Raw genomic sequence first — 25,483 nt, forward strand, 5'->3', positions numbered from 1 at the left:
GTGCACCAGATACTATGATAACATCTCCTTGAGGTTAAAGGGATACAGTCATTCGGGAAAAAATATTTTTTTTCCCCAAAATGCATCAGTTAATAGTGCTGCTCCAGCAGACTTTTGCGTTGAAATCCATTTCTCAAAAGAGGAAACAGATTTTTTTAAATTTAATTTTGAAATCTGACATGGGGCTAGACATACTGTCAGTTTCCCAGCTGCCCCAGTCATGTGACTTTGCTCTGATAAACTTCAGTCACTCTTTACTGCAAGTTGGAGTTTAGAAACAGAAACTATATCATAACAATCATGACAGAATCTCTCATCTCATCTCCTTTGGCTCTCTACCTCTAGAATTTAGTTGCAACTTCTATATTGTTATCCCATAAATTGCTCTTTAAGAATAATTCATCCACTCATTTGTTACTTCTTAAGGTGGCCATACACGGACAGATCCGCTGGTTTGGAGATCTCTCCCTGATATGCCCACCTCGAGGGATCGTGGGCCCTAGGGATCGCGGGACGGCATCAACGAACAGATGCAGCCACGATCTGACGGGATTTTTAGTCCCATCCGACTTTCGGCCAGATCTCGATTGGGGAAGCCCGTCGGGGGGCCCCATACACGGGCCAATAAGCTGCTGACTCGGTCTGTGTATGGCCACCTTTAGTCTTAATCCAAGTGAAGGCTAAATCTTAAAGGATTTCCATTTAAGTCATTAACAAAAATGGGAGGAATAACTGTGTGCCAAGTTTAGGCCATAAGGACAATCTACTTAATGGCAGAAAAAATAATAGAACAGAGGTTTACAAACCAGAATTTTCAGATGTTTCAGTCTCTGAAGCAAGTTCTTATTGTCTAATGTTGAAGGGCCTTGAATTTGGTTCTGGGTGTGGTCTGCACACACTATACTAAACTATACCAAAACCATGATGGCTCTCTAACTTCCATACACAAACTACTTTAGGGATGCACCGAATCCACTATTTTGGATTCGGCCGAATACCGAATCCTAATTTGCATATAGGATTTGGTTTGGCCGGGCAGAAGGATTCGGCCGAATCCTGCTGAAAAAGGCTGAATCCTGGCAGAATCCAGAACCCAACCCTGGATTTGGTGCATCCCTAAACTACTTATATATTCACCAATAATGTTAACTTTCACCTCACTAATAACCTCTGTACACCTTCAGAATTTCCCTAGGGCAGTAGCTTATTTTATGGAATTACTTTGTGAACTACAAAAGATATGTGTCTGCTCTCAGACTTTCCAATGCCCTCTTCCAAATGTCTAAACTTCAAACTTCTCAACTAGGCTTGTTCCACCAGTTTCTACCCCACGTAACCAGTAATTTACTTAATCAAACACTATTTTCAACCTAAATTCTAATTTTGTAAACAATAAGGTATTCATATATGCAGAGGACAAATCCCAATCGAAATTTAAATTCAATGTCCCCAAACTATTGCCTTCTAGTACTCAGTTTACCTTTATGCTAATACTCTTTTATGTTTCAATTGCTTCCAAAAACAAGACTTTTACATTGTAGAGCAGAGGGAAAAAAAACCTTGTACATCTGCACCAAAACAAGAGTGGCATAAATTCCAACTACATATATACAGGTATGAGACCTGTTAGGCAGAATGTTTGGGACCTGGGGTTTTCCAGATAACAGATCTTTCCATAATTTGATTTTCATAACTTAAGGGGCAGATTTATTAAGGGTCGAATTGAAATTTCTAATTTTATGATTAAAAATTCGACTAGGGAATTATCCAAACTCAATTTGAGTTTTTTTTAAAAATTGATTTTCGAGATTTGATTTTAAGAATTCAAATTCAAATATTTGCCACCTAAAACACCAAATTCATGTCAAGTCAACGGGAGAGGTCTATTGACCAGTTTGGAGATGTTTGTAGCCTTCCTGACATTCCAGGTTTTTTTTTTTCGGAGAAAAAAAACTAAAATCAAGTTTGGTTGAATTCGAATCAAATTTGTTTCGAGTTTTTGGGTCGGTAAAATTAGTCCGAGTTTTAGATATTCGATCTTTTTAATATATAACCTCCAAATCGAATTTCGAGAAAAATGTAATTCATTAGAGTTATAGAAAAACTCACATGAATTCGAAATTCGACCCTTGATGAATGTGCCTCAGTCTACTAGAAAATCATATAAACATTAAATAAACCCAATAGGCTGGTTTTGCTTCCAATAAGGATTAAGTATATCTTAGTTGGGATCAAGTACAAGTTACTGTTTTATTATTACAAAGAAAAAGGAGATAATTTTTAAAAATTTGTATTGATTGGATATAATCGAGTCTATGGAAGACGGCCTTTCCATTATTCGGAGCTTTCTGGATAATGGATTTCTGGATAAAGGATCCCACACCTGTACATATTTTTTTCAATGACGTCCACACAAGGGCCATTCTGCATATGCACACAAAATGGAAAGAGGATTACCGTTCTATCAACATTTTATTCTAGAGGCTTATCTTGGGGATATGTCCAGATGGAACAACTGGGATTTATCTCAAGCAGTGACATCTGTCCTAGATGGTGTCTCCCAATTTCTTGGCCACTCAAACTGGCTCAAACTTGGTTTCCACTGATTGGTTACCAGGCAGTAACTAATATGTGACTTGAGGGGGGGGCACATGGGTCATTGCTTTTGAATCTGAGCTGAATGCTGAGGATCAATTACAAACTCACTAAACAGTTATGCCCCATGGCCCCCCTTCAATTCTCTGACTAACTCAGAGTTAGAGAGCTGTAAAGCAGGAAGTAGTGTTCTGTTATACATGCGCTCACTTCAGTCTTCATAGATTACATTTCTGGCTAACTAACTATATCATACGAACCAACATTTTGGAAATAGAAAGAGCGGAGTGGGACGAAATTTTTTAACTGTGCCCATTTTTGTGGCCACACCCCTAATTGTTATAACATTTTTGCTAATGAATGTGAATTGACCTTTAAAGTTCTCTCAAGAGACCTTCTTATCTAAAACTGTTACAAAAGTATCTCAGTATCTATTTTGGGCTCTCTGCCAAAAGCCAATTAAGTTAGAAACATTGTATCTTTTTTCTGGCTGTTTAGTGCAGGAGATCAAAGAGAAAGTCGGGACAATTCAGTAACAAACCCGGGACTGCGGGTTGAGCTGTCAAAATCGGGACTGTCCTGCGAAAAACGGGACAGTTGGGAGGTATGACTATATGAGAAAACTTTTTATTTTGCACAGGCTATCTATTTATCCAGTTTTTATTTTACACTGAACTTTTCCTTCAAGAGTACTTTGCTTGGGAAAGAACAGACATGAGTCATTCCGATTCAGGTGAGTGACAGGGAAACCGTGTCACCTTCATACTGTACACCTGCTCGGCGGCTGATTCATGCTTTCCGCCCACACCTTCAAGCACAAAGGTACTCTATGTCAGTCACAGCTACTATACCTTTAGTGTAAGTACAAACAGCCACAAGCAAGGCCAATAGGTTTATTGCACTTACATGCAATGTGGTCAGCCTTTAGGACAGAGCTTTTAGCCCAATGACAACTAGTTGCTGACCTTGCCTCAGGCATCAACAATGAGAAACCATCAAGAGATCTTATGGAATTTCACATTATCATAATGGTTGGGTAAATTCCCTCCTTTGAGGTCCATCCTTTGGGTTCGGGCTCCTTAGCTCAAAACAACGTTACAGATATAGGGGGAAAAATGCTGTTTTCACCCAAAGTTCCAAGAACACCTGTCAGGAATGCCCGATGGTGCTCCCGTCTCCGTCGGCGCTGCTTCTAAGATGCTCAAAACAACGTTACAGATATAGGGGGAAAAATGCAGTGTTCATCCAAAGTTCCAAGAATATCTGTCAGGAGTGCCCGATGGCGCTCCCGTCTCTGTCGGCGCTGCTCCCAAGATGGCGGTGCCCATGGCTGAAAATTTGAAATAAAAAGACACCGAGGTCACGGGTTCAATGCCCGATTATAGGATTTCCTTTTGTGTTTCCTGGGTGCTTCTAAAATTATTCCTGACTGTTTCCTGAACCTTTTGACCCTGCCTGGACTTTGATATTGCTACTCATATGCCTGCCTATTGATTGTTTGCCTGGAATTGACTACAATTACTCCTGATAGCTTGTTGATTACCGCAAACTTGAACTTTTACCTGAAGCTTCCTCCTTGTTCCGGCTGATACGCCCCCTGACAACATCTAGGATAGCAAATAATGTTTTACCCCAAATCTCACCCTAACTGACCTTTAGTGTCAGGGCATACAAGCAGATTCGCCCGGAGCCCGGATTGCCTCACGAGGAAACTTCAGGCGACTTCGGAAAACAAATCGCTCGAGTGCCATCCCACCAGCGATTTACATTTTAGCCGGCGGGAAGGCAGTTCTGGGAGATTAGTCGCTGGGCGACTAATCTCCCCCAATCTGCCTGTGTGTCCTGACCCTTAAGATGAGCTTTCAGATGTATCAAGGCGAACAAATAAGCCTTATGCCCAAAACTATGGGGCTTATTTACTAAAATTTACAAAATTTTGATTTCCTTTTTTCACAAATCACATTTTTCTCTAAAAAAAAGAAATCTAATTTTTTTTGAAAAAAAATGCCTCTAAAACGCTAAAAGTTTGAGATGTAAAAACTACAAAAAACATACAAAACTTTGCTAAGTAAAAGCAGTTGTTTTTTTTTTATTTTTTTTTATTTTTTACTAGTAATTGTCTGAAAATTATCTGAAACAGATTTTTGCCAAATTGCACAGCTCTTTTTTTAATGCATGGTTTTTCTATTCGGATCTTAACTTTCATTACATTTGTGGTTTTTAGAGAAATAGAGTTTAATCGTGGTTTCAAAAAGCTCTAATGCTACTTAAATTCAATCATTATTAAATGGGCCTCTAACCTTGGGTACCCCATGTTCATGCACCCCATCCCCAGTGCAGGGGAGCCGGACCCACATACATATACTATCTATAAAAGTGTTATGAAACTGGGAGGAAGAAATTAAATCCATTCTCCTCCTCAATAAATGCTCTGGCAAACCCAAGAGGAGGGATGAGGTGTAACATGAAATTACTATTATCATTATTTATTATTGTATTATACAAATTATTTTTAGCAGTGTTGTGAATTGTTACCAACATATAACAACTATAAATGATGTAAAATTAAAATCATAGCATATATTTCTAATGTAAGCCTGATTTATTAGCCGCATGTTGAACACAAGTGTATGTTGCCCTTTATCACTCTGCCTTGCCACCGGGACAAAGTGGAGGTGCTTCCGTTGCAGTGTGGCTAAAAGGGGTAGTTTACCTTTAATTTAACGTTTTTTTTTTAAATTACTTAGATTTAGTTTTCTGGTTGCTAGGGTGCACAGGTTTACAGTAGCAACCAGGCAGCAGCTAAAATGAAAGGGTGGAATATGAATAGAAAGACAAGTAGAAAAAGGAAAAATAAGAATAAAATTGAAGCCTCAAATAGCAATAGTTTTTTGGCTGCTAGAGTCCGTGACTCCTGCTTGAGAGCTGGAAAAGTCAGAAGAGGAAGACAAAATTCAGAAACTATAAAAACATAGAAATGAACACCATTGAAAAGTTTCTAAGAATAGGCCATTCTAGAACATACTAGAAGTTATAATTAAATGGCTAGATCAGCTTTAAAGACAGTTTAAAATTTACGTTTTTATTATTTCAGTTATTTAGCTTTTTTATTCAGCAGCTCTCCAGTTTGCAATTTCAGCAACTGGTTGCTAGATTACAGATTACCCTAGCAACCATGCATTGATTTGAATAAGAGACTGGGGTATGAATAGGAGAAGCCTGAATACAAAGGTTGAGTCATCAAAAGTAGCAATAACAATACATTTGTAGACTTACAGAGCATTTGTTTTTTAGATGGGGTCAGTGACCACCATTTGAAAGCAGGAAAGAGTCAGAATAAGAATGCAAATAATTCAAAAACTATAAAAAACAACGAAGGTCAATTAAAGGGTTGCTTAGAATTGGCCATTCTGTAACAAACTAAGGGGGTTATTTATTATGCTCCGAATATCCGAAATTCGAATAATTTGTGGTTTTCAGACTAAAAAAAAAAAACTACGAATTGTTCAGAATTTATTAAAGCCTGATGGTCTTAAAAGTCCAACTCCGAGGCACCTAAAAACTCTCAAGGTCCCAGAAGGTCCCAGTGTCTGCGCTGCTGTCCTTATATCCAATAATTTCGGGGATTTTGGACCAAAATCTGATTTCTGCCCGACCCAATTGTTTCAGACTTTTTTAAATGATAAATATGGTCCATTCGGGCAGTTTCAAAGTTGATCGGATTTTTATATTAGAAATTCCGACCTTGGTAAATGTTAACTTAAAGGTGAACCCCCTTTTTAAGCTAGGTTTTTCAATGAATCTTTCAAAGCCAGTAATCCTCTCTATAAATAAATTGTACATATGGTTTTAAGATATGTTTATACTAGAACACGCCAATGTAATCAAGAAATATTTGTGATATGGGTCAGAGCAAAACACAAGCCACCCCTTAGAGAAATATTGGATACTGTTTCTTTCCATGTGTAAAACAACCAAAGACATCATCACTAAGTAGTTTAAAGTAAGTGTTCCTCATGTTGGTTCGAGTTTTCAAGTTGATTTTTTTTTTGGTCAAAAATCACATTTACACAGGTTAAAAAAAACCTCAAATGTTTCGAGATTTATTATACTCTGACAATGGAAATAGTTAGAATCCAGTGTTGGACTGGCCCACCGGGATACCAGGAAAACTCCCGGTGGGCCCAGGAGTTAGCGGGCCCTTTTGTTTCTAACCACATGGCCAATTTCCTGGCCATTCCCTATTTCTTTATGGGAAAAATATCCATAATAATGGAATATAGTAAGTAGATATTAGGAGAAGAGGAATAATATTTGGAAAGTGGGCCCACAGTCTAAGGTTTTCTGGTGGGCCCCTGGCACCCCGGTCAGACACTGTTAGAATCCGAAAATAAACCATCTAAAACCTGGCCAGGTCATGTAGAAGTCAATGGCAGAGGTCTCTTAAATCATTTGAAGAGGTTACCTAGCCTTCATAATGTTAGAGGTTTTTTTTATTTTTTTGGAGGGTTTTGCCCGAAAACTCGATCAATTTGAGCTATTCGAGGTTTGTTTTTTTTTTTGCCAAAAACTAGATCAATTAGAGTTTTTAGGTTTCACAACGTGAGCTCGCAGAATAGAGATTTTCCATTCAAGTTTTTTCTTAAAGGAGACATATAGGATAAATGAAAAAAACCTAATTTTGTAGGCAATTATGAGTAACATATGGTGTTGCTTTTACATGGTGCTAAAAATTTATATTATCTTTAAAAATAGCCCCTTTATTGGAGCTTCCTATAGATGTTCTCTGATCCCTGTCTGCGTTTCAAATGAGGGTTGGGCGTGTCCTAACGGTCCCTGCCAGAAGCATAGTAGAAGGGGGGACAGCCAATCACAGCCCTGCAGTCACACAAGCACAGACAGGCTTCAGTTCCCTATCAGGTCCTGCTAGCTGCTGATTGGTTCCTCTCCTACAGTGCAGTGAGCTGACAGCTGCCGGCTCCCCTGCACAGCCTGGGAATTCACGGAGCAGGAAGTGGAAGAGAAGGGAGGGATTATTAGGGTTTTTGCAGAAATATTCAATAAATCAGCCTGAAATGCTAGTTTTTTAAGCACAATTCTTCTATATCTAAATGAGTATAATGAACTGGTACGTTCTTATTTTTTACACAAAATGAAACCATTCCAGTTGTGAGTTCATTTGAGTTCATTCGGGGTATAAAAAAAACTAACATTCAACCTTTGATTAATAACCCCCATAAACTACTTGCACCCCTACCTGGAATCAAAACTAGGCCCACCAATTCTGGGCTGGGGGCCCCACTGTGCCACATGGTAACAAGTCTTTTTGTTCCTTAAAAAAATCCCTCCATTACAAAAAAAATTTGGGTGCTCAACATAATCCACATAAATATCCGCTTCTCTACCAATTTTATGGCATCTAAAAAAAAATCATATTCAGTTTCCATAGGAATTTCCTTGAATTTGCTTTTATTTGCCCTAGTAATCTATTCATGTTTGTTAGATCATTATCATTTAGATCAAGGTCACCACCTTCTCACAGCATCATTACCTATTTCAGATTAAATGATAAGCAGACTATTTCTGAATATAAAAGTTACAGGCAGCCGCAGCACAAATCAGCCCGAGTCATTTATTAATCAGCTAAGATAACAATTCACATGACACAAACCTGCCCTTTGCTTCCATAAGGGCACTGTACAAAGCTTTACATTTCAAATGATATATTTTGTTTAAATAAGGCAGTTGTGGTTTCTTATCAACTACCAAACACTTTTTCCCACCATTTTAACATACACCACAAATAAAGATTTATTTTTTCATTTTCTTTCTATTGTTTATTTTTTCTGTTTTTCTGCATTCATTTCTACATTCATATTGCTGACACTGGTGTTTCAGCCTGGCACTAACACCAGTGCAGACTCTGAACTATTACAATTTGTCACATTTTTTGATACATTTCTTGCAAAAGCATCTGTGGATTGTTAGCTGTTACAATTGATACAACAGAAGCTCATTTCAATAAAATGTAGGAGTTATGCGCAGAGATCAGAAAAGAATTGGAACAGTTGACAGTCATTGATCCCCTTCAAATTTGCTCTAGTGCGACATGAGAAGGTAAAAAAAGAGAATCTTTAAACTTTAATATTACCAAAATGGTAAAAAATTAATAATATGAAAATGTGGGTTATGTGGGTTGGGGCTGACTCCGCAGTCTCTAATTATAGGTGCGTGCCTGCCCCACCCCCTTTTGTCACATCGGAGATGGGCAGGGAGGGGGCAGGTCTATAAATAAAGCTGCCATGCCGGGATCAGATTGGGAGGGCTCGGGTGCGTGTCGTTTTTTTTGTCCATCTGCACATCACATAGGGGGTTATTTACTAAACTCAGAATGCAAAAATCACAAAAAATTTGTGATTTTTTTTCTATAATATTGGACTTTTAAAAAAAAAATCACAAATTTTTTGGAATTTATTAAACCCTGAGGATGGAAAAGTCCGAATCTGAAAATCCGGCACCTGTTAAGTTTGCATATAAGTCAATGGGAGAAGTCCCAATGAATTTTTGATGTTTTGTACAATACCCCGAAGTTTTCAGAGTTTTCGTGTGAAAATTCCGAAAAAATTGTGAAAATCGGAATCAAAAAATCATGGAAATCTGATTTTTTTTCCTGCAAAGCAAATTTTCGCGAAAATGTAATAATAAATAAGCATAAAGAACCCGAGCGGATTTGATCAGAGTTTGTAGCAGAAAATATTGAGATAAATTCGGACTTTGATAAATCACCCCCCAAATCCCCCCGTATACACGAGCCAATATAATCTGCCAACAGATTAAGTCGATATCTTATTGGCCATTGCATGGGGCCCTCGGATTGGCTTCCCTGATCAATATCTGGCCGAAGGTTGGCTAGATGTTGATCCGGTGAGTTTAAAAATCCAGTTGGATCAAGGACCACATTGGTTCGGTGATGTGACCCTCAATTCAACCGCCAGTATTCGTGTTGTTGCATCCGACTGTTGGGCCCTAAGGCCTGATATCGCCCACCTCAAGGTTGCCAAATCGGGGTGAGATCTGCTCGTTTGGAGATTTTGCCAAATGAATTGATCTCCCCATGTATGACTTCACATGCACAAATAGAATCCCTCCTATAAAGCAAGACGGGAATGCATTTTTAGCCAGAGAGAGTTGTGCACATTGTCAGTGTCGGACTGGGATGCTAGGGGCCCACCAGAAAACCACAGACTGTGGGCCCACTTTCTAAACTATTATTTCTCCTCTCTTCAATTAACCTCTTTATTCTCCTAGTCTTTTATATCTACTTATTATACTCTATTCTTCCATTATTAAGCCTACAAATTAGGGAATGACCATGAAACAGGCTGAAGAAATGGTTATAAGAAAGAGGCCCACTGACACCTGGGCCCACCGGGAGTTTTCCTGGTCTCCCCAACTCTTTTATATTTGAATGCAAATCATGGGTAGAAAAGTTTGGGGAATCCCTGGTTTATATATTGAACATACCATTTCAGTAAAAAAGTCCATCGTTCAGTTATTATTCTGATATTCCCAAAATTTGCACAAAAGATAGAAAAAAACTTAAAGTACATTTTAGAACAACAAAAAAATAAATAAAAAAGCAAACCTTACACCTCGAAATCACTGCTCATCATTTTCCCATGATCGAGCACAGTGTGAGTTTCAGACTAGCTTAAAGCAAAAGGTGGGTAAGAATGACACAGAAGTAAACAGAACGAGTTCCCACACTATTCAGCAGTGCGATATACTATCTGTGTTACTGTATATACATCACTATGTACAAAAACTCATGTAGAAACAGGAGACACACACACAAAAGATCAGTACTTGTTAAACAGTCACCGTATGTGACACAAAAGTGTCGTTTCGGGCGGGGGGGGGGGCTACGGCAAACCTCATTTGATTTCATGTGGGGAGATTTGCCTTTGAAAGACACTCCACGGCTGGTTAAAGCGAATGTGAAGCCACAAAAAAATATATATTTTGGCTAATATAAGAAAAGACAATTCTAAGAAACTTTGCAAGATGCATTCATTACACATTTTCTGTGGTTTTCAAAGGGATTCTGTCGTGATTTTTATGGTGTACTTTTTATTTCCAAATTACACTGTTTACAATCTAAATCATTCACTCTACAATATAAAAATTTAATTCCTGAACCAGCAAGTGTAAGTTGTAATATTGGTGTGTAGGTGCATCTCAGGTCATTTTGCCTGGTCATGTGCTTTCAGAAAGAGCCAGCACTTTAGGATGGAACTGCTTTCTGGCAGGCTCTTGTTTCTCCTACTCAATGTAACTGAATGTGTCACATTGGGACCTGGATTTTTACTATTTAGTGTTGTTCTTATATCTACCAGGCAGCAGTTATCTTGTGTTAGGGAGCTGCTATCTCGGGTTATATCACTCCAACTTGCAGTACAGCAGTAAGGAGTGATTGAAGGTTATCAGAGCACAAGTCACATGACTGGGGGCAGCAGGGAAACTGACAATATGTCTAGCCCCATGTCAGATTTGAAAATTAAAATTTAAAAAAAAATCTGTTTGCTCTTTTGAGAAAATGGATTTCAGTGCATAATTCTGCTGGAGCAGCATTATTAACTGTTGCGTTTTGAAAAATTTTTTTTTCCCATGACAGTATCCCTTTAAGTTATTTGTATATGTAATGTTATTGGAAGCATTGTTTGTCTATCCATTTATATCTCTGCAGTGTCGGACTGAGTTATGTGGGGCCCACTGTGGCTGCCACCTCAGGGCTCCACCCCATCGGCTCTCGATCTCAGTTGCATCAAAGCAAAAGCCAACCTCCCTTTAGCCTCATCTTGCCGGGTCAGGAATAGGGGCCACATACAGTATTCGGCATGAAGTGAGCCTAGGTTGGTGGGGCCTACCAGGTATTTTTTTCCAGTTTCCCGCTGGCCCAGTCCGATCCCATTTCTCTGCCCTGGTGGCTCAGAACTGTCTATGGTAGGGAACCAAAACTTTTGCAACATTGTTTAAAAAACCAGGACTTAAGCACAGTCAATGAAATTGTGCGCAGCTCCGGTTCCAACCTACTGATGCAGGCCAGCTTGTCTAGCCATTTCAAAAGTATTTCATCCTCAGGACAGACCTTTGTCTGGAATGGTTGGAATGTCTGAATTCTGACTTCACTTGTACTAAAAATGGCAATTCCATGCCCCCCCCCCAAGACAGTAAACAAACATTTTCCAACTTGTTCTTCATTTACCTTTGCACACTTGATGTGGCTGAAAATGACTGGCTAGTACAGGGATCCCCAACCTTTAGAACCTGTGAGCAACATTCAGAATTAAAAGGAGTTGGGGAGCAACACTAGCATGAAAAATGTTCCTGGAGTGCCAAATAAGTGCTGTGATTGGCCATTTAGTAGCCCCTATGTGGATTGCCAGCCTACATTGAGGCTCTGTTTGGCAGTACACCTGGTTTTTATGCAGCCAAGACTTGCAGCCAAGACTTGCCTCCAAGCCTGGAATTCAAAAATAAGCTCCTGCTTTGAGGCCACTGGAAGCAACATCCAAGGGGTTGGAGAGCAACATGTTGCTCATGAGCTACTGGTTGGGGATCACTGGGCTAGTAGGTTGCTAGCTTAAAGGGGTTGTTCATCTTCCTAATACTTTTTCCAGTCAATTGGTTTTCAGATTGTTCAGCATAAAAAAAAACACTTTTTTCAATTTCTTTCTATCTTTTATTTCTTACCGTTTCCCCAAAATTTAAAGGGGTTGCTCACCTTTAAATTAACTTTTAGTATGATGTAGAGAGTGATATTCTGAGACCATTGGTTTTATTTTTTTATTATTTGCGGTTTTTGAGTTATTTAGGTTTTTATTCAGTAGCTCTCCATTTTGCAATTTCAGCAATGTGGTTGCTAGGGTCCAAATCAACCATTCACTGATTCGAATAACAGACGGGAATATGAATCAGAGTGGGTCTGAATAGATAGAGGAGTAATAAAAAATAGCTATAAATATATAAATGTGTAGCCTTACAGAGCATTTGTCTTGTAATGGGGTCCGTGACCCCCCCCCCATTTGAAAGCTGGAAAGAGTCAGAAGCAGAAGGCCAATAACTCAAAAACTATTAAAAAAATAAATTGAAAGTTGGTTAGAAATAGCCAATCTAGAACACACTAAAAGTTAACGTAAAGGTGAACCACCCCTTTAAGTTTAAAGTTTGTGTCTGGAGGTTCAGTCTGGCAGCTCAGTGATCCAAGAGCATTCTGAACGGTTATAATTTGCTACATTTAGTTGATACATTTCTCAGCAGCATCTGTGGAATATCAGCAACTATTGTATCAATTCTAACAGCTGCCTTTAATAAAACTCAGGGATTCTGCTCAGCAGGGACAATGATAACAAATGTATCAACTAAATGTATCAATTTAGAACAGTTAAAAAGTCAGGTGAAAAATGAAACTTTACACTTCAATATAAGAAAAACAGTCATAAATAGAAAGTAATCGAAAATTGTCTTTGTTTATGGTGAACAATCTGAAACCAACTGAACTGACAAAAAGTGTTTGAAATTGAACAACCCCCTTTAATGTCATTTAGAAACAGCAAATACTGCCTGTGTAGCCAATCCTTTTGAGTTGAAGACAATACAACATTGGCACTGGCTCCACTGTGAAAACAACATCATCCACAGGTATGATTGTCACCTGACAATATTTTAACAACCTAACCTAAAGTGGTCCCTGTCTGGTTTTGAATTAGGCAGCCTTCTTTTCTAGGGTCTTGTTTTAGGTTTGTGACACACAGGCAGATTCGGGGAGATTTAGTCGCCTGGCGATTTTTTTTTCATTTGAATTCTTCACTCAAGCTTAGTAAATCTGCCCCCCAGTGTCCCTATTATATGACGATCCACACCCCACCAATAACAAATCACAAAATATTCCAAATTGAATTCATTAATAACCACTCTTGAAAAATGCCTTCTTAGTCCAAAATGATTTTAAAAAGTTTTTTTTACAAAAGTAAAGTTCAGTGCTTAGAGTTAAAATTCATTAATAACATGCTAACAGATTCTATGTGCAACCAATTATTTGCTGATTCTCGATTTAAAGTGTGATAGTGATTTAATAAATAGAATTTAATCAATTAAATTAATCACTTTATACATTAATTGCAAATGAATTATCGATCGGATTTTAAATCCCAAAATTCATGATTTTAAATTGCAGGTGCTATAATTAAACTAAAATCCCAATCGTGACTTCAATATTAGTGGGTTAACTAGTAGCCGATTTATGTGACCAGTATAGGCTTTGGATATAAAAATAAATGAAACCATGTGCTTAATTCATAAGAATTTAGATGAGAAAGCTGAAAAAAAGAACGGTGGAGCTGTCCCAAAACTGACTGCCTATTGTTTTCTTTCCCTGGGACACCACAAATCAAAGGCAGGCAGGGTTACCGGGACTGTGGTCTCATTAGTTAACTGTTACTAGCCTTGATTCAGAGATTGCCCTATTCTAAAAAAACACAAATCGTCGGCCCCATGTAAAATAGAAAAGTAAGAAGAAGAGAATAGGTTATGAATTGCACAGGTTGGTTGGAACCACTCCAAACCTTCGTAACCAAAATGCAAAACAATTACTGCTAAAAACCTCTACAAAGCGTGACAAAAATAAAACCAATTTGGGCAATGAAAACACTCACGCGCGTTTTGCATAGATGCTTTATCAAGGCAAAACGGGTTGTCACATACCAGAAAATTAGGTTGGTCTGTAATATAAGCTGATGTTACAAGGCAGATTTTTAAATTCTTATGCACTGGTTTCTGTGCTGTCATGTAGTAATTATCTGTATTAATTACTAATCAGCCTTATATTGTGACATTTCTATTCTATGTGTACTGTATATTGTGAGTGGGTCCCTAAGCTCAGTAAGTGACAGCAGCACAGAGCATGTGCAGTGAATCAGCAGAAAAGAAGATGGGGAGCTACTGGGGCATCTTTAGAGACACAGATCTTTACTGCTAAAGGGCTGTGGTTGTCTTGGGCTGGTAGAGAAGCACAAAACATAATTTACAACATTTCTATACTTCTTTAGTTAAGCTTTACTTCTCCTTTAAACAGATGAGCAATGAATGGCACCCTGGCTGGTGCAAGCTCCAATTGACACAATGAACTAATCATTGTACAGATGACATTGTTGAACTTGAGATGCACTTTACAGCATGTCCCACGTACACAGGGATGTTACAAAGGGCATGGATGTATAGAGACGGGCAAAGGCTAATGATGCGGAAGTGCTCCTCAGACATGGTTATGTATAACACAATATGCACATCCTCATTTTTCAATCAGAAATAGGGATGGGCATCCTATAGCACTTGGGAATGGATTAGGGCTGCCACCTTTTCTTGAAAAAAATACCGCCCTTCCTATATTTGTATGCATATTCCCTATTATTAGCATTGGGTAAAATCCCAGGCAGGTGGCAACCCTTGGGATGTGCTGGTTATTGTAGTTTAACAAGATCTGGGTTTGGCACATGATATGTGCATACATTCTGCCTGCAGTGTGCTTGGGTGAGAAGATCAGACTGAGCAACCAGATCTCTCTTGATGAAAAAGCAAGTCCTACAAAAATGATGGGATATTGTAGTGAAATAATATCTGGGAATCTGAAGGTTGCATCATAGACAATGGGGTCCTCCGCAAGGGTATCCGCCCTATATATAATATATTTATATGACACAGAGTGGTCAAAATTACAATATACTAAGAAAAAACGAATACATTATTATATTAGTATATATATTATTATAAATATATTATTTATATACAGTATTTATATTAACAAGATTCACCCCCAAGTCACTTTGTTTTGATTAATGGCAAGCATCCAGACAGAAGAATAGATGATGCCAATATATATACTGTCAAAAACAATAAAAATAAACTGACCCATATAGCTGCACCCCCCCATCCATAACATCCGAAAACTCATGTGTAATAATTAAAACGTAACTTTTAATAAATTACTAAAACTATTGTCCAGTAGATACAAGTTTAAAAAAATCGGTTAGTAGCAGGAGGACAAATCGACAGGAGGCAATATAGTTAGTTCTTTTGGTTATTTGGATATGTGGTTATCCTATAGACTCTATTGCATACTCAGTATGCCCTGGTATAAAATATAAAGACCGGCAAATCACCCATTCAATTCCGATGCCAAACCCTTTACCCACTTGGAGATCCCTCCCATGAAGTGGTTAGGTAAATGCACCACATGTAATATAACGTACCGCTGATACTGAAACTCGGATCAGATCTCCAACCCCTTCACCCACAGCGTGTCCCCTACCAATCCGTAAAGAGACCGTTTCCCCTTATTTTTAGTCCCTATCCGAAGTCCTGCCTAAGCATAAGCTAAAAGTGCGCCTCTCTGATCTTCAGCTTTCAAATTATATACTGTACAGGTATGGGATCCGTTATCCGGAAACCCGTTATCCATAAAAATCTGAATTACGGAACGACATCTCCCATATACTGCATTTTATCCAAATAATCCAAATTTTAAAAAAATATATTTTTTCTTTGTAATAATAAAACAGTAGCTTGCACTTTATCCGAACTAAGCTATAATTAATCCATATTGAAAACAGAACCAGTCCATTGGTTTTTTTTTTTTTAATGTTTACATGATTTTCTAGTAGACCTAAGGTATGAAGAGCCAAATTATGGAAAGATCCATTATCCAGAAAGCTCCGGGTCCATGGACATTCTGCATAACAGGTTCCATTACTGTACTGCCATTGATCTAAAGATCTACTTGCATGACCAGTCCTTAGCTATGTACCTCCCCTACAATTAGTTTTTTGGGGTTTTCTTTTTTGCTTCAGCAACACAGCAGTCTGGCATTTTAACTGCTTCCTGGTTGCTACCGCAGCAGTCTGGCATTTTAACTGCTACCTGGTTGCTAGGGCCACTGATCCTAGTAACCAGAAAAGAGTAAGAGCCACAAGTTCAAAAAGAGGAGCAAACAAAGCTAACTGACTAAACACCTAAATATAAGAAAAGCGCCTATCTTCAGAGAAGAAGGTTGCCTGGGGTGAGAAGAAATTACCTAGTAGCTGCTTACCAGGAATGGGTTAAATAAAAAAGGGAAGGAAGCAGAGGAAAGTGAACTTGAAACCCCTGCCCTATTTGTTATTTGCCATTTGGGCAGGTCAGAGCTCTTGTAATAGCGCAGGCACCACACTGGAATATGGGAGAACAATTATGCCTTTGCCCAGTGAGCTCTCGTCTGCTGATGATCATCGTACCTGTCCAATTAATAACAGTAATATAATAAACCAATTAGACAAGGTACACAAAGCTACATCTGTGCAGTTTCCGCCACAGCAAGAGTATATTAAGTACATGAACAGAGAATCAATACATATTCATCATTCTCTGCCTAGAAGTCATATGCTGTCAGTCACAGGTGATACAGTATATATTCATTTTCTGTGTTCCTAGTTGTCTGACCAGCCTGGGGCTGCCTTGCCTTCTTCTCTACCTCCCCAATAACCACCGCCTTATCTGCTCCTATTTATTTGCCTGCTCCCCCAGCTACTCCCGTCTTTAAAGTGATGCTTTTCTATTGCATGTATGCTTTCTTATTATAATAGCAAGTCCCCTGAGATATCCCCCAATACAGCGATACATTAGGGACCAGTAGCTTAACTAGATATTACTGGGCCCCAAAGCAAAATATTTTTCAGGCCCTGAAAATGTCTAAAGGTTGACTTGTTTTACTTATATCTATTGAAATTGTATATGAAATAGGGTCTAATGGGGCCTTTTTACCTCCTGGGCCCCTCTGCAGCCATAGAGTCTGCTTCCTCTGCAGTTACGCCCCTGTTAGGGACTCTGGCCTCCTGCTGAGCTGTGTGTGTTTGTGGACCAGTCAGCAGCACGGACAGGCAAGGTTTTGATTGGCTGGAGTAAGGCTGGCAATATATAGTATGGAATGGAATTGTTCAGTATAAAAATAAAAACTGGATAAATAGACAAATAAATGTTTCTAATATATTTAGTTAGGCAAAAACTTAATGTATAAAGGCTGGATTGACTGGATGTCTAAGAGAACAGAACACTATTTGCTGCTTTTCAGCTCTCTTGGTTTCCATTGATTGGTTAACCTGCTGACCAGGAAGTAATCAATCAGCGGTTTAAGGGGGGCCACCTGGGCCATAACTGTTGCTTTTGAATCTGAGCTGAAGCTGAGGATCAATTGCAAACTCACTGAACTGTTATGTCCCATGTGGGCCCCTTTTAAATTGCTGACTTAAGGTGGCCATACACGGGCCGATAAAAGCTGCCGACAGACCAAGTCGGCAGCTTATTGGCCCGTGTATGGGGGCCCCCGACGGGCTTCCCCGATCGAGATCTGGCCGAAAGTCGGCCAGATCTCGATCGGATGGGGTTAAAAATCCCGTCGGATCGCGGCCGCATCTGTTCGTTGATGCGGTCCCGCGATCCGACCGCCCGTTTGGCGAACGCTAGGATCCGATCGTTGGGCCCTAGGGCCCACGATCGGATCAGCCCGATATTGCCCACCTCAAGGTGGGCATATCGGAGGGAGATCCGCTCGTTTGGCGACATCGCCAAACGAGCGGATCTATCCGTGTATGGCCACCTTAACTCAGAGTTAGAGAGCTGAAAAGCAGGAAGTAGTGATCTGGCTATTATATTACACATCCAGTCACTCCAGCCTTTATGCGTTTTTGCCTAACTAACTATATTAGAAACATTTTTTATTTATCCAGTTTTTATTTTTACACTGAACTGTTCCTTTAAGGTCAATGATCTGAACATTTGGCCCCTGGTTCAACAATGAGATCCAGAATATGGGATTTTAAAACCTGCCTGACAGATATCCAGGCAATCCCCAGGCACATATCGGCTGGACAAGCGGATGTTTTTGCCTCATTCACAGGCCAATAAACTGGCAACTTGGTTCATAGTCGCCAAGCTAATGTCAGCCTGCGTATGCCATATTTTATCTCTACAGAGTGTATCAATTCTTCTCACCAAACTCCCGCCCCAGGGTAATGGCTGCATGTAGAGTAAGGACAGTTGCCTCACGAGGAAACTTCAGGCAACTTCGGAAAATGAATCGCTCCTAGTGCCATCCCGCCGGCAATTTAGCTGGCAGGAAGGCAGTTCAGGGAGATTAGTCGCTCGAAGAAGAGGCGATTTGTCACCGGCCGACTAATCTCCCCGCGTGTCTCTGCCCTAAGAAGGAGCTTGGTGTTGTTGGTCAGGGAGGAAAGAAAGTAGGCAAAAAATGTCCTGACACAACTGCAATGTACAATAGGAAAATGGCATCACTTTTTCCCCCACTTCTCCTCACTATTGACTGAAACTCTGCTGCTCCATGTACCTATCTCTACTACTCCTGTCATTGCTCATGCTGCCTCTCTCCTGTTGCCATGGTTACTGCTGCTTTTTTTTGCTCTGTGTAAGCTTCATTTGTTGTCCCTGCCCTATTACCCCACACACTGCTCCATCCAACCACCCCTTGATGCTCCTAACAGACCCCTCTAATCCCCTAACTGCTATTAACACCCTCCCTACTAAACCATCACCCTGTAATAACTAATCTGCCCTTGTCCCAGACAACTACTATGACATTTATAGACACCCCATCCTGTGGCCCTGTCTCAGTCCAGTCAGATGCTTGCCAATGTCAGCCTAAGTACGGCCCCAAAGTTACTTGCCAGTTACTACTCTCTCAAGGCTACTTGTCCTCACCGGAAAACCCAGTGGCTCCAGTTTCCTTCCTAAATCGTCTCAATATCTCGGTCGCAGGGGCTAATTTACTAAATAAAACAGCGACGGTGCAGTCACCCATAGCAACCCATCAGCAATTGTTTTTCATCAGTCCACGACAAGTCAAAAAATGAAAGCGAACATGGGATTGGTTGCTATGGGTAACTGAACTGGAGACCCAGTGTCTTTCAGTTCTGGTTAAGCCCCTTCTATTCCTTAATATTTCCCCTGTAGTCTGATCTCTTTCTTTCTTATGTTCCTGCCCCTCTTCTCTTCAATCTGTGCCTCAACTCCGCCGTCCCCATTGTGGTTACACATTCCCTACAGGGGTCCAGTGATAGAGGGGGCAGAGTCCAGTCGGGCACAGGAGTGTGGCTAGGGCAGATACTGTCTATAATGGCCCGTGGCTTGCTGGGTTGGTGGCATTACTAGGGTAGAATTTAGGCTCCATTTTTCTTTACTAGGGACCCATTCTATTAAGTTTGCAAGTCACCCTGAGTCCCAGTCTCACCAAAAGGCACAGCCTCCTCTTCCCCTGCAGCCTCTTCCCCAGACACAGCCTCTTATTCACCTCCAGTCTCCCCCACAGAGGCAGATACGTGTTATTTCTCTATATACTCGTTGTACTCATTGTACTCGTTGTATTCCCCGTTGTCGGGAGCAGCTCACTCTCACGTACTTACCGGACTCGTTGCTTCTCGGTTTTACGGACTTGCTCGTCCCTCTCCAGCACTCGCAGGATCTTGTCAACTTCCTCGCTGTCCAGGAAGCTGAGGTCCAGGCTTTCCCCCTCAGATTCAGCCATTTTTCTTCAGGGAAGGAATTAAGTTACTGGTGCAATTATTAACGCGGTGCCATTAGTCAGCCCCAGACCCGGTGCGAGAGTCCCGTACCCGCGCGTTACTTTGAGCAACATTCCCTCAGCGTGTCAAGAATTACCTGTTGCTCCGAATCTGCACCGCCTCCTCTCCGACTGATTGAGCCAATGAGCACAAAGCAAGTCCCTCCCGGTTGTCAGAACAACCAATGGCGGGAAGGGCGTGCTCCGCACCTCACTGACAGCTCCACTGATGCGCGAAGTTATAGCGTATGTCCCAAAACAAGCGCAGATTGGGAATAAATGCTTGTCTAACCCTATGTATAGTGTATGTGCGCGTGTAGAGTAATATACATTTATATATCATTTCCAGTGTCGGACTAGGACACCAGGGGCCCTCCCAAAAACCTTAGACCAGGGGCCACTCTCAGTGCTAATATTCTTCATCTCCGCAATCAACCTCTATTCTCCTAGTCTGTTTTCTGTACATACTATAATCTATTATTCCATCTATTTAGCCTCTTAAAAGGGAATGGTCATGAAATATGCCAAATATTTAGCAGCATGAGGGCCCACTGATACCTTGGCCCACCAGAAGTTTTCCTGGTATCCCAGTGGGCCAGTCCGACACTGATCATTTCTATCAAATACATCGTTATTTTTAATTTAATTATCAACTGTTAAAGGAACAGTACTCCTTGGCATTTACTGTGTTACAACATGTAGCAGGGCGAAATGCTGGCACTCTGGCACTATTTTTCATAATCTTACTTTTGAGTGCTGCTAGCTGTTGTACAGTGGGCTCAAGTTACACAGTTTATCAGTGCCTATGGACACTTTATTTCCCCTTTAATTTTCTACTGTGTAAGGGCAGAGACACACACTCAGATCCAGGGAGATTAGTCTAGTGACAAATCTTCTCTTCTTCAGGGCGACTAATCTCCCCGAACTGCCTCCCAGCCGGCTAAAATGTAAATAGTCGGCGGGATGGCACTCGTGAGGCAACTTCAGACGACTTTGGAAAACGAAGAGCCCCGATTGCCATCCCACCGGCAGTTCTGATTCTAGCCAGCAGGAGGCAGTTCAGGGAGATTAGTCGCCAGGGCTAGATTTTCATAGCGGGCGTCCCAAGGCCCACTGCCGTTCGTTGCCCCTGACCCCTCTTTATTCATGCAAATTTTCATCATTGGGACCGGAGCAATGGGGATTGGCACACAGGAAATTTAAAAAACGATTGTATCTCCTGCACATCCCTAGTGTTCTTGAACAAATGTGGGTGTAGTTGGGCAGCATGTCGCCCCCTAAAATCCTGCCGCCCTACGCCCAGGCCTTGGTGGCCTTTCCACAAATACGGGCCTGTTAGTCGCCCGAAGAAGAGGAGATTTGTTGCTGGGCGACTAATCTCCCTGAATTTGACCGTGTGTCTCTGCCCTAAGAGGAGCGACTACTACCTGAGCTCCAGTCCTGAATTTATTAACAAACATCCAGTGGCAGGCTGGGATTTTTTTTCTACATAGTCACCCAAGGGCTGTTCTCCCCTAAAGCAGCCACCCTAGGCACAGACCAGTTTCTATATATCAAAACACATTCTGACTGTGCTAGACCACTGCAATATCTGACAGCTGATTGGTTGCTTTGGTTGAAAGGACTGTGAAAAAAAATTGCTAGATTACTGCTAGGGATTTGTTTGAAAGATTCGGCTGAATACCTAACCGAATCCGGATTTGCATATGTAAATTAGGCATGGGAAGGGGAAAAAGTGGAAAAAATATCTTACTTCCTTGTTTTGTGATCAAAATTTTGGCATATGCAAATTCGGATTAGGTTCAGCCAGGCACGGGGATTCTTATATGGCCAAATACTCATGCCTGGCCGAACCAAATACTAATTTAAAGTGATACTGACATGAAAAAACTACTTTTTAAATGTGAATGTACATTAAAAGTTACCTATAGGTCATGTTAATCGTTTCTTGCTGAGAGGTTTCTTTTTGTAAGTAATTGTTACTACACCTGACTGTTTTCCCAACCTGACTGTCCCTTCTCGGCAGCGTCGGACTGGGGGCCCTGGGGCCCACTGGGGCTCCTGCCCCAGGGCCCCCCCTCTGACGCCCCATGCTGTGCCGGCGTTGCGAGTTTGTGTGCATGCGCTTGGGCTCTGAGTTTGTGCACATACGTCGGCGCGCAATGTTATTCTGGCATTACCAAGGCTTCTTATCACAGATGTGGGTGCGGATCTGGGTCGGCGGGGCCCACAAGAGCCAGGGGCCCACCATGTTTTTTCCCGGTGTCCCGCCAGCCCAGTCTGACCCTGCATCTCAGCCTGTCAGTTAGAGTTTCTAATGCTAACGGACTCCTGCTGCAAAATATGGCAGCCCCCTCATAGACAAACACGGGGAATCATATAGGTAATGTAAAAGCATTGGGCAAATACTTTATGGCATAATTATTAGTAGCATGGAATGGCAGTATTAAGATAGATGTAAAAAAGATATACTTTCTGGTGTCAGTATCTCTTTACATAACTCATTTTTACTACCCCTTCAAATTGTGCCCTAGGCACCTGCCTGCCCTGATTACCCCTAGCTCTGGCCCTGCTCCCACCTTTCATAATAATTTGTAGAAGCCTTTTAGTATCCCCACATAGACGTAGCCAGATATTCCCTGCAGTGGTATATACAGTAGTTACAGCCTCTGGTAACATAGCATTCTTAGGTGTAGTTAGGTTGCCCAGAATAACCTGAATTCCTTTTGGAATAACGGCAGCTGTATCTATAAGAGGAGCTACTAATTTTGGTTTTGTCAGATGTATTTAATCTGCTTGTGCCAAATATTTATTATTGCTTTGAATCTGACACACCTCTCTATTTTGCTTCTGTTTCCTCCAATGGATGAGCTTGGCTCACAGCCTATTTGTGGCTATATGTTATCATAACTTACTCTGACATTACCCGACTGGTTGTGCCGCTGTATTTTATAGCAATAACCTACTGTGTATTTTGCTTGTAAAAATAATCCTATTGGTTTTCTGGATGAATGAGATGAGCTGGCAGCACCCACACAACATGACAGGTCTTTATTCTGGTTTGTTGATAAAACAGCAGATGAGCTGCACATTCCTCTCTAGGGGAGGAACTTCTAGATGCACCTGTCTGTGGTCTGGGGTTGCACAGCAATATATTTATAAAAACAACAAAGGAATTTTCTTTGCCACGGGGACCAACACATTACATTGCTGCTACAGTATGTGTTTAATGGAAGCTAAGGCATATTTCATACTGGACTCCATTTTTCTACTTCTACTACATTGATCTACTAAATCTTGATTCAGATTTCGGCAAAACATTTTTATATTCTCCCTGGGTCTGAATGGGGTTACTCCACTTTCCAAAATTAAAAAAAAATGATCTAGGCAGGTCAGTTGGCTTCTGATGAAACCAATCCATATGAATCTAATAGGGACTTTAGATTGTAAGTGCAATTTGGGTATATAAAAGGATTTTCCACTTCTTGCTTGTAAGCTTATATGTTTGACTACCATAATCAGGGCCACTATTGGACAAGGTTCCAAAGAAACAATTTAACATTGAACAGACCACTCGGTAAAGGAAGGTAGCGAGGATTATTTTGGAAGGGGTTACATTGAACAGAACTGGCACTGCGCTGCAGCCCCTGTGCCCTCTGTAGGAATAAGAAAGCCTGCTTATAACAAGAGCGGTGTAATAATAGCACTAATAATAATAATAAAAGCACGTTGAAAATAGTGTATTTTCAACGTGACTGGGATATTTGTAGTCTTACAAATTCAGGGCATCATTTATCTATATACCCTTTGATTATTTATCCAGTGCCCAGTTCCTAATTAACTACAAATATGTCATGTTTTTTAAACTTTTCTGTTGGGTATTGGCATTTACATACAGTGGTGCAACTAGATGTTACTGGGCCTCACAGCAAATACATTTTAGGGTCAACAAAATATCCAGAGGTTTTTAGGGTCCCCAAAATATCCAGAGGATGTCCCATTTTATATAGAAATTGCTCATTAATTAAGGCATCATGGGCCCCCTGCAGCTGCAGGTTCTGCTTCCTCTGTATGTACGTGCCTATTTACATGTAGCTTATTGCTACTAAGCAGTATGTAAAGAAAACCCTGGGTAATAACCTGATACAGGCTGGTCCCCCAAATAATGCTGTGTAACAAAAACAGCATTCAACATCCGGTTCAAGAAGATGACCCCTGCTCCTAGCATTATATGACTTTAATGTTTTGGACAGTACATCAAGCCCAGGAAAAGATTAAGTGCCTGGGGAATATGATGATACGAGTGATATCCTGAGACAATTTACAATAGGTTTTCATTTTTTATTATTCATTGTTTTTGTGTTATTTAGCTTTTTATTCATTTGAAAAGCTGCTTAGAATTAGCCATTCATACATAAAAAAGTTAACTTAAAGCTGAACCACCCTTTTCAGCTCAGGAGCAGAAATATGTGATTATTTGTTGAGAAACAAGACTTGTACAGGGTCATCTTAATGGAATGAGCCTACAATTCTCTCTCACAGTCAGATGTGACATTGTGGAATGTGCTTGGACAATGTATGAATTTAATATGTACATATTATATGTCTAGCTTCAATATTTAAGTACAAAAGTAAGCCACATTCATTTGGGAAGCTTAAATATCATGGGCTTAAGAAACTAGCCAGCGGGATAAAGGAATCTACAGATCCCCCTCTCTGAATTATTCTGAAAATGAATCAGATGTGGTCAGATTTACTTTTTAAGGTGTCCTAGGCAGCCTGTGTTGTTACACCAAATTTTCCTTCTTTTTTACAACTTGATTTTTATTAGTTTTAGGAGAATAAAAAAGATCAAAAACACAATTTGAAAAGAATGAATGATACCCAGTTCTACCCTAACACCATTAGCAATTCCAACCTAGCCAGAGCCGCCATCAGAAATGACAGTGCCCCGTACCACAAGTTATAAAAAGCCATTGGTGGCCAGGGCCCCCTCTAAATGTTATAAAAAACATTGGTGGTCAGGCCCCCCCAAAAGGTAAAAAAAAAAAATTGGTCGCCATGGTCCCCCATAAATTTTTTTTAAAAAATCATGGTGGCCAGGGTCTTCCATAAAAGTTTCTAAAACCCTTGGTGGCCAGGGTCTCCCATAAAAGTTTTAAAACCTTGGTGGCCAGGGTGTCCCATAAAAGTTTCTAAAACCCTTGGTGGCCTGGATCTCCCATA

General features: G+C 40.5%; 1 protein-coding gene across 1 annotated transcript in view; it reads right to left on the reverse strand.

The window, feature by feature from the left end:
• The window catches only part of LOC121400059, a 75,936-nt gene extending 55,580 nt beyond the window's left edge, over positions 1-20,356 (reverse strand). The window contains exon 1 of the mRNA XM_041582687.1: positions 20,100-20,356. Within this exon, the coding sequence (XP_041438621.1) occupies positions 20,100-20,221 (122 nt within the window). The 5' untranslated portion in view covers positions 20,222-20,356. The remainder of the gene's footprint in view (positions 1-20,099) is intronic.
• Positions 20,357-25,483: the final 5,127 nt, after the last annotated feature.

Source organism: Xenopus laevis, chromosome 2L (genome assembly GCF_017654675.1).
Source record: "Xenopus laevis strain J_2021 chromosome 2L, Xenopus_laevis_v10.1, whole genome shotgun sequence".
Classification (NCBI taxonomy): Eukaryota; Metazoa; Chordata; class Amphibia; order Anura; family Pipidae; genus Xenopus; species Xenopus laevis.